We start from the raw sequence: 10,886 nt of genomic DNA on the forward strand, positions 1-10,886 counted from the left end.
ATTGTAAAAGCAATGGCCCCATTCAACAAGATTACTCATAAACTACGATAAAATACACATAAGACTTTTTTCTTTGCTCTTCATCTGCAACTCAAGAATATCTAGTGTAAGTTTTGAGTTATAGCCCATGTCCCCCCCCCTGTGGCTCCTTTACTGCTCATGGCCCCCCTCTTCCCCCTTTGCTGCTCGTGGCCCCCTGAGTATCTGTCCCCAGGGGGCCACCTGGCCCACTTTGGGAAACCCTGCTTTTGAGAAGCATAAATTATTAAGATTTGGTTTTGAAAGTTTGTCTTTTAGTGAAAACTAATTTAAAGTTCAAAACAGTTAATTTTTCATATAACTCAATTATTTATTCAATATGTATTAAAGCTATTCAAGATGTATTGAAGCTATTTTGTATTAGCATATATAATGAAAGGCATTTATTTATAGTAAATAATTGATAAATACTTTCAAAACGCATTATGTATATTGACAACAGTAAAAGAAAACAAAGGTAATCAACTAGCAGAACAAAAACCAAAAACTATTTAAATAGCCCTTAAATTTTATTTGTATAGCAACTAAAAATTATAATCTGCTAATAACATAAGTGAAGAATTATGTTTGGATTGTATTAACTGATTGTTTTTTGGAAAAAAAAAATCCTTTAAAAAAAACTGTTAAGTTTTGATAAATAAAAGTGATGCCTTTGTATCAGTAATAATTTTTACTGAGTAAATATCAAGTGACTGCTGTTATAAAATCTACAAGCAATTAGTTTTTACAAAATATTCTTAAAATTAATATTTTTTTTTAATCTTAAGTGAAACAGCTGCTTAGATTTTTAAATTGAAATGAATAAAATTACTTGGCAAAAAAAAAAAACAATAGTCAGTTAAAGAATTGATGATTTTATAAGCTTTTTATTGAAAATGAGTTGGATTCTAATTAAACAACCACAATTTTAAGTGTAAAAGCTTTGAACTATACATGTATCGTAACAAAATTAAAAAAAACGTTCAGTAAAAAATTGTTTGTACATAGTTTTAAATGTAAAAAATTTCACTAGACCTAATCAAAAAGTTTCTGAAGTTCTATCAAACATTTTTTCTATAAGTGCTGAATAACTCTTTTAAGAATAACAAGTTCAAATGAAAAAAAAAACATTGTATATTTGAAGTTTAAGAATTTTTAGAGATGATAAAACTCATAAACCCTATCTGTTTGGTAATGTTTTGTAGTAATACAAACATGGGTTTAATGAATTTCAAAATGTATCTTTTTCTATAAATCAATTTAATAAAAATAATTGATCATACTACAGCGATCACCAGACCACAAGCTTTCAGTAAATTGATAACCTATGTAGCATGATCAAACTTGTTGTTACCTTATGATTATCTCCCAGTTAGTCAAAGTCCAGGTTTTAGCAACTAACGCTAGTGTTTTCATTAATTTGCTTTTTCAACTGATTATCTGTAAGAATTGTTAAGAACTATCTGCTTGAATTTGTCTTGATTCAAATAGTTCATAAAACTACAAGAGTCTCTTGAAATAAACCAAGTACTCTGTTTCGATATATGTTTGCACACCTAAGTTATAAACTTGTAAAAAAATGGATTATGGAAAACTTTGATTTAAATTTCTGAAACAAATTTTAGTCCCTTTGTTATTAAATAATTAAAGATACTTTTTTAAGGATAAACCGTCAAATATTTTAGTTATATAGATTAGTATAAAAATATTTTAGCAACGAACTACATTCTAGAATACCATTTATTTGAACTTTAAAGACGTGTTAACTTATCAGTTTAGAAAATATAAAACAACTAATTATGATTTATATATCTAATTAAACTTAAAGTGTGATTTTGTAAAGGAAATATTATAAAGTATCTTATAATATTTATCTGTTGTTTTTTAATAAACGTTTGTCAACACGAGTATTTTTTATTAGTAATTATAGCTCTTAGAGTATAAAAACACGTTGGTTAAGTTTATGTAAAACATTTTGTTATGCCCAATGTATTAACAAGTTAATTTCAACCGGGTTAGTCTTGATGATTATAAAAAATGCTTAGTGATATGTTAATCCTAGTTAGTTTGCTAGAGCTTTGTTTTTAGTACATCAATTTAATAATATAACTACAATCAAAACTAACGTTGAAAACTTTGTAACATTTTTTAATTTTTGAAAAAAAAAAACCACATATAAATAAATTAAAAAGTTGACAAAGTTTACTTTAAAAAGTTATATAACAAAAAGTATATAAAATAAATGTAAGTGGTAGATAAATTGTTTTAGAGTTTTTAACTAATGCATTTCAAACTTAGACTAAATTTATAATTTTGTTAATAATTGAAATAATCAAAATGTTTAAAAAAACAGTATACTAAAGTTAAAAAAACTTATAACTTTTCATATATTTACCTTGGAAGAAAAAACATTCAAATTTTCATAAAAAGTGTTTTCATGTGTACTCAAAACATAAATGTAGCTTGTAAACCTCGTTTACTGACTGAAATATATAACTACATGAAAAATCAACAAACTTCTACTTGTGTAAATAATAAGCAAACAGATTTTGAGAATATTATTACATGCTAGATTTAAACTGTTATTAATAACTGCTATTTACTTAAACTATTTTATTAATTATTATTGTTTAGTGAGAATTTTTTTAACAACTGTTAAGCAATCTATTATAAAATTTTGAAAGAGATAGATTATAAAATTAGTTAATAATCGTTTTTTCCTCCCTTATTAATAGATAGTTTGAAGTATTTTTGTTTCGTAACACATATGTCAAGTTTTACAAAAACCTATTTAAAAAAACTTTTATATTAATCTATTTAGCCTGTTCTATATAGATTGTTTTAAAACTTTAAAAGTTTTGTGCATTCTATATTATATATATTTATGTATATCCGACAACCCTACTTTTATATAATCCCAGACAAGACAATAAGCTATTCTGGTTCAATAACCGAAAAGTTTTTTCGTACACCAGGTCTTTAGAACAAATATTTTAAGCACTTTTTTTATTGTATAATATATGTTAAAGCTAAACTGTTTTTAACATTTACAATAAGTTTAGGAACAAAAGGGTTTCTAGACCAAAAAAAACCTAATCTAAAATTGATAAGATTAAAAATTATATATATACAGTTTATTAAACAAGTAGAAATAGCGTTTATATACTAAAAGACAACATCTGTAAATAGTGTATATGTATATATATAGTAATAAACATGTTTATATAGTGTACTAAAACAAAGAAAAACTTTGTGATCTAATTTCAACATACAATGCACAAAAATAAAGTAAAGTTAATTAAAGTTATTTAGTTAAAAAAAAAAAAGATTTAAAGTAAGTAAGTGGTCAAAAAACAATTACTTTTAGCTTTGCAAACCCTTAAAAAAACACAATTTTAAATTTACAGTTAAACAAGAACTATGCAACTTTATTTTGTCTTCTGCTAGCTAAATAAATATTACCAGCCATCAAGTTTTAATTAGGTGCGCACTTAACAATACAGTTGTTCCCAAAGGACTAGAAGCACTGTATTGTCTCAAGCTTAATTGAAGCTCCTACTTAGGCGTTACAGAGCACTTGATAAACTTCAAAGTTCGTTGTACGTATCTTTCAACACTTGTACATTTTAACAAAAAAATATAAAACATTTACTTTAGTTTTTATTCAACATATACTTTGTTTTGAAGTTGAATTAATAGCGACAAAACGCTTAAAATAAAAAAAAATATCTAACTGTTACAAAAACTTCTAGTTTTTTAATTGTGCTTCAAATAACTTAACTAAAAGTGTTTTTATTGATTAATACTTATTTAAACTGTTTATCAATACAATAGAAGCATCTATAACAATTTATCTGACTGTGTTTTAAAAGTTTACTAAAATATTTAATAGATATTAAACACTAACTTATCATTTAGAGTTCGAATTTAATTAATATAAGAATTTAAGCTTACAAGATAAAAGTTTTTTATTAAACTCAAATGAGGGTTATTAAGTTTATAAAAGCTTAAGGTTGAGCTAAATAAATCAGCACTTTTTAAATTAATCAACTAGATTACTAAAGTCAATAGATCAATGTTTTAACCACAAAAAACAACAGTTTTTAAGGTGTAAGACTAAACTTACAAAACACTTTTAAACAAACAACTCTAAGTTTCAAGCTCACTTATGAAAGGTTTAATTTAAATATCTTTTAAATTTTCTTTTTTTGATCATCAACCATTCCTTTAGATTAAATAAACAACAACTGTTGTGAAATTAGTTTAATGCTCAACAAAACATTCACAATCAAAATAAAATATAACATTTGTAACGTCAAGATAAAAAAGAATAAACAGTGTATAAATAAAATGGTCCATTAATTTTTTTTCCAATACTAATACTACATCCAACCAGTTCAACATTCGATCAGCCAATCAAATCAGTCCAGTATGGGATCACCAAGAACTGATTTCTTCTTCATTTCAAGCTCGTCTTTAGCATTTTGTACATCTGTAAGGTTCTTCCTCAACCTCGCTTCTTTTGCGTCTTGCTTTGAATTATCTATCTCCCTGTGTAAAATATAGAACTAAATTTGTAAATGTATTTGATGCTTTCATTTGTAAATAATTTGAAAATGTTGGGTAAATAGCTTTATGGTAAATTAAATTTGTAAGTTTTGTAGGCTTAGACGTATAAAAAAAAACCAAGTAGTTGACAAATTTAAAGAAGATATTTATAAACAGTTTACTTAAGCATGTGGTGTATTACTAGATAAACGAAAGGTTTTTTTGTACACCAGGTCTTTGAATTATCTTTGAGCATTTTTGCTTTTGTGTTTAATAAACTTATTAAATTAAAAGTTGCAAGTTACTTAAAAAGTCTTTACTCATTCATTTTAACAACTAACTTATCTTATATTTATTTTATGTTTCACAGGTAGTAACTTTAAGTACACATAAGTAACAAAGTAATAACAGTTAAATATAAACTACAAAGACATACTTTTAAAAAATAATTTATAATTTTACAAGGAAATACTTTAAACCACCAACCTGTCCAAATCAGCGAATATTCCTTCACCGAAGTCCTTCTTCTGCCTCTCGAAATCGATCTCGGGACTCCTTTGATCGGGAGTCAGCGATGAAGTCTTCTTCTTGTTAATGGAAGAGTTCATAGAAGACATGGATGACTGCTTTGAAAGTTGTGATGTTTTGAGACTTTTCGACTGGTTCATGTCGATCTCGTGTTTCCTCAACAGGTCCTCGGTGTCCAGAGATCTTCCCAGACCTGTGGACAGGTTGTCCAGTCTTCTGTTCATCCTGGAAAATAATAAAAACTTAAAAAAATACTATATACACTTATTGTATTTCAAACAAGCTCTAAAACTACAAGGCTTCTCCTTAATTAGGCAGTCTATTTTTATTTATTTATATATTATTTATTATTGTTAATTTTTAAATAACTAGCTTTGGAAAAGTTTTCTAAATTTTTTTACAACTTTCAGCTGCGTACAAAATAAAATATTTTAGATTATAAATATAAAAATAGTTTTTTTTTAGAAAAAAAATCAAATACTAAAAACCTACAGACAAAACGCTGTTCTGTATGTTTAAGATTTTACTTTTTATCAACAAAATAAAATATTCTATTATTATCTAAAATAAAAATACAAACTTTCCAAAAGTGTCCCTCATCATAATATCGCTGTCTTCTAACAGGGAATTCCCGAAACCGATATTATCAAAAGAACCCATTTTCACCGCTTTACTGCTACTGTTGAAACCTGTTAACAGAAAAAAACATAAATTTTGTTTGAAGTTTGATTTGGTTTTGTTCTAATCTTAATGAAACAATTAAAATGACTTATGTAAGAAAGTTAAGGATGTTGAAGCTTTTTAGTTTAGTTAATTAACTTTTACTTGTAGTTAAAAAACTTTGATTTAAATGAATTAGATATTGAAAGCTGAAGCTTTGTGTTTATTTTTTCCAGATTTTTAAATACATATTATATGATAAGCTTAAAATATGAAACATTTTGAGCTTGACAAAGGAGTATTTTTAAGATAAAAAATTATTTTTCAATTATTAAAAATAGTTTTGGTGTTAATAATAGCAAAACTACATTTATACTGCAAAGCGATTGTTTAAAAGAAAATTAAGCAGATACTAATGTTGCTAATTATTTTATTGTAAGTTATAATTATAAAAACATTACTTAAATGTAACGCGAATTGTTTAAAAAAGAGCAGATGACATCTTTAAAATGTGTTAATGAAAGTTATTCTTATGAACTTACTTGAATCGATAGCAGAAGATTTGGATGATGATGAGGAATAATGCTCCTCACTGAATGAAGATTGTGACATGGAACTGGTTTTCTTGTTGTTGATAGTGGTTGATTCTTCGCACATGGAGCTCGACTGCATCGAATACATCTTCTTTGATGAACTCATTATTATAGTTTTGTTTGTTTAAAACTTGTTATGTAAATTTCTATATTTTATTTATGGTGTTGTTAAATGTTTTTAAATTTTTAGTGAACATACGTATAAGAAGAAAAACTTTTTGTAAAAACACCATTACTCGACTTAATTCTGAACCATATTATTTTACTATTTGCTTATAACTTAGATAAAATAAGATGCATACGATCTAAAAATAGCATCAAACTAGTAAGTTATCATCCATACTTTAAAAATTAGTTGAGAATAAGCTTCAAAACCGTCGAAATTTAACTTTCTTTTTTTTCAATTAGAAATAAAGCTTAAACACAAAATTCACAGTTTTATTTAATGTTTTATTTCTCTATCAAAGTCAATTTATCCTAAATGAAAAAAAAACATTGTAAACAAAGTTGTATTTTTTTCTACCATAAACTTTTCTCAACCTGAATCTTTTCTTGTTTAGCCAACATACAAAATTCTACAAAACAAAACTTGTAGATTTTGGAAACAAAATAGTTTCTAATTATAATATGTAAAATTTAATTTTAAGTAGAAGTACTTAGCTTAATGTTGTTCTTTTCACATTTATTAAACTTGACAAATATAACATTATATAAACTGAATACGAATGTAAAAATTCTATAAAAAGCTATAAAATAGCAAATTATTTTTAATTTTAACAAACTTTTATTTCTAATACTTTATTTATTTTCTTACTGTGTACTGCTCAGAACTATATTAGATTAGAAACCACTATTTTTTTCTTTTTATACATGTTTCGTTAAATTGTCGTCATCGACAAATATAAACTTGTGATAGCGCCACCTAATGGAAGTTAGACGTTATGACGTAATAATAGAAAGTCGTCTGCAGCTGCGATTAATAGAGAAAGTTCGAGCAGTTTCTCTATGAAAGTTTTTATTTAAATTCACCTTATTGTAGTTTTAAAAAGTTAATTATAGTTAGTTTATAAATAAACTTCTCGCAATCAATGTTTAATATAAATTAGGTGATTAGTTTCGTAGCACTGAAACTTATTAAAATCGAATGATTTATTACAAAGCTGTACGCTATATTTTATTCAATCAGTAAATAGTTTAACTTAGGTTGTTAAAGAGTTTTTAAAATCACATGTTGTTACAACAGTTTACAGACAAAACTTAAAGCTATTTTAGGTTATATTTCGGTAGATTAGGTAAAACGTCTGTATAAAAATATATCATATAGTATAAATCTAAAACGCGTTTAATGTTACCAATAAAGCTATACTTAATAAATCTATTTTAAAAATTGACTTGGGATGGGTTTTTTAAAGGTTTAATGTTTTTATTTTCCTTAATAATATTAAGGTCTTGTTTTCGTTCGTTTTATTACATTCGTTTCACAAAATATAATAAAATAATTGTACATTGAACGAAAAAAAAAGCGTTCAAAACATTTGGTTCTAGGACTTGGTTAACGAAAAATCCTTTCGGTTATCGAGTCGCACACCACGGATACCTTTTGACGCTTTGTCCAGGACTAAACTATGTTTCAACTAACTTTTTTATGCGTTTCATTTTTATTGTTTAGTTCGTGTTTCTTAAAATGCGTGCCTTATCAATGTTCTTTCGGAACTAGTGTTTTTTACTGCTTACTTTTCCAGACATTTGGTTAAATTTAGTATTTCTTTACTGATTACTACATATACTTTAAATACAAGCGGCCAACGAGCATTTTTTAAAGAAATTTTGGCTCGTAATTTTAAAAAAGTCTACTGACCGCTGGACTAAATAGTTGATAAAACTGTGTCAAAAAATTTACATCTGCTGTATTTGCTGACGTAACGGAGTAATTTTATAAAATTTAGTAAAATTAGTAAATTAAGATTCAGAGAAATTTACTACTAGTAGATCTAGCTCCTGTTACAAACAAAAGAGATGCTAATTCTTTGTCATCCTACTATATGTAGGATAAAATAAAAACACATTAAAATACTTGGAGTTCCGAGAAATTTTACACATGTATATTCCGGCACCAATTCCCAATAAAAAAGAAAACTTTTAAACTATTTAAAACTTGACTAAAATTGAATACATTTTCTAAATTTTTTAGTTCGTTTAATATACAATCTTGTAAATAGTATGTTGCTACATTACACAAGTAAAAAAAAAGCCAGATTTAGCATACATTTAGTTATAGTATGAAACAAATTTTACCAATAATTTAGTACACATTTGAACATGTAAGAAAGTGTTTGATAAACTTAGTAAAAATACTATTATAAATTTACATTGCTTAGTGTAAACAAGGAATTTTAAATTTTGTTCAACAATAAATATAAACTATCATGTCTTTATTTAAAGAAATCAAAATAAAGTTTAAGTTTTCAAAATACTACAGGTAAGATCTACTACTTACAAAAAATGAAAGCTTATTTGGAATAATATAGTTTCAGAAAGCTTTTAGCAAAGAATATTTTAATTATAATTTTTTGTATTTAACTTTCATACTCATTTACCTAATATATGTAGTATAAGCAAACTGTTCATCATAACATCTACAGTATTTAAACTCTTACTATTTTAATTCCGTTGAATTCGTTAGTATAAAAATAAGAACACTAGTTTTCTGTAAAGTTTTTAGATACCAATAAAAAACTGATTCACACCAAACAATTTCAACTGAGGAAACTAACTATTTTATATTCTGTAGTAAATTAAGTATTTAAGTACTTTTGCTTAAGAAGTAATTTTGTTAATTAGACGTTTTGAAGTAAGATTAAACATATCTTTTCTTAATTATACAGGTAAAACAAAGCAAAAGAATGCGGCCTCCGATGTACTTTCAGCAAAAAGAATAAAAAAAAAATTTTGGGAAAATTTCTAATTAGACTCTTAATATAGTTGTTAGTAATTATTAATTACTTGTACTTTATCAATGCATATTTTATGATATTTATGGATAGTTTTGTAATTCTACTATTGATTACTACAGTAATGTAGATTAACTGCAGCCAGCGAGCAACTTTTTTTGTAAAATTAACCAGAAACTTAAGAAATGTTACCAATTGCTGGACTAAATAAGTACTCTGTAATATCATATCAAAATTTTGCATGTCGTTTATGTGCTGACGTAACAAAATAATTTTCGTCAAGTTTTGCAAAATTGGTAAATAAATTCTCAGTGTAAGTTCTTAATGATTAGTGCTTGCTCCTTTCGCTAACAAGAAAGACGCTAATTATTTGTGATCCTACTAAGTGTGGGATGATATAAAACTGAATCTATAAAGATCGTAATTGCAAGCTTGAATCATTGCATTTGTTATGACTGCGAATGTATTTAGTAATGTTATTTAAGTATCTCTTTGTTGCTGAATAAGACTAAATAGTAAATACTCTTCAACTATTTTGCTTTTATAAGTTTAATAACTTTGAGTTATGCGCAAATTTTTACTGACTAAACCAGAGATCGGCAAAATGCGGCGCGCGAGCATGTAAACTTTTGAAACTTACATCAGACATTCTGATATCTGAAGTGATTATTTAAAAAAGTTATAGGTGCAAACAAGAGATTTGAAAATAATGAAACGCTACAGCTAAAAATAAAACAAAATTTAATTTGAAATGATAATTTCTATAGTTTTACAGTATCATATTTTTTTTCGTAGAGCATCTGCTACAATGTTCCATTCCACTACAACAAACCGTTTTATAAACAAAAGAATAACTTTAATAGTTTTATAACTAGTTTCTTTTTTGAGCAAAGCACTTGTTCCAATGCTCCACCCAAGGCGGCGCCGCTGGCTGCCTAACTAGAACAACGAATGCATTCTAGTTAAGAGATTTTTTTTGGAAATTTTGCCCGCGACTACCAAATAACTGCCGACTAAATTCAAATTATCAAAAAATTTTGTCTAAAAATTTTATCAAGTTTCTTGCATCTGGTTTATTTCCTGACGTAATAACATAGTTTTGATAAAATTGTTTGAATTTAATACTTTAAATGTCAGTGTAATTTCCAACAATATGTTAAAAAATGCTTGTCTTTCACAAATAATTTGATATCCGTCTAAGTACAGGATGTTTTAAATCTAAATAAAAGTAATTAAATATGAACTGTGCCAATTTTATAATCTAACATTGTTAAACTAAACTAAGTTAGTTAACATTGGTTCTATAACTAAATGGTGAAATTAAAACAAATTTTTTTACATCTATTTTATTTGCTGACGTTATGAGATAGTTTTGATAAGATTGCGCATTTAATACAACGAATTTCTGTGGAAATTAATGGTAGTTAATACGGGCAAAAATAAAAAAAGTATTTAGAAAAATTTGAAATTTATTTAGCATCCAACAAAGTATGGGATAAAAAATATTAAACTTCATAAAGCAATATATTAAGTACTTGCCTAACTTTACACTATTTTATTGTGGAACAAATTACTACTAATAGAGATG

The 10,886-nt window shown here is 26.0% G+C and overlaps 1 protein-coding gene across 1 annotated transcript; it reads right to left on the reverse strand.

The window, feature by feature from the left end:
• Positions 1–4,266: 4,266 nt before the first annotated feature.
• Positions 4,267–6,513, reverse strand: LOC145838227 (uncharacterized). The gene is made up of 4 exons (XM_082945788.1): positions 6,297–6,513; positions 5,675–5,783; positions 5,053–5,319; positions 4,267–4,569 (listed from the first exon to the last, which is right to left on the reverse strand). Exons 1-4 carry the CDS (start codon positions 6,451–6,453, stop codon positions 4,440–4,442), a joined length of 663 nt encoding a protein of 220 aa, XP_082801914.1. The 5' UTR covers positions 6,454–6,513; the 3' UTR covers positions 4,267–4,439.
• Positions 6,514–10,886: the final 4,373 nt, after the last annotated feature.

Source organism: Thalia democratica, chromosome 6 (assembly GCF_965202585.1).
Source record: "Thalia democratica chromosome 6, ktThaDemo2.hap1.1, whole genome shotgun sequence".
NCBI classification, from domain to species: Eukaryota; Metazoa; Chordata; class Thaliacea; order Salpida; family Salpidae; genus Thalia; species Thalia democratica.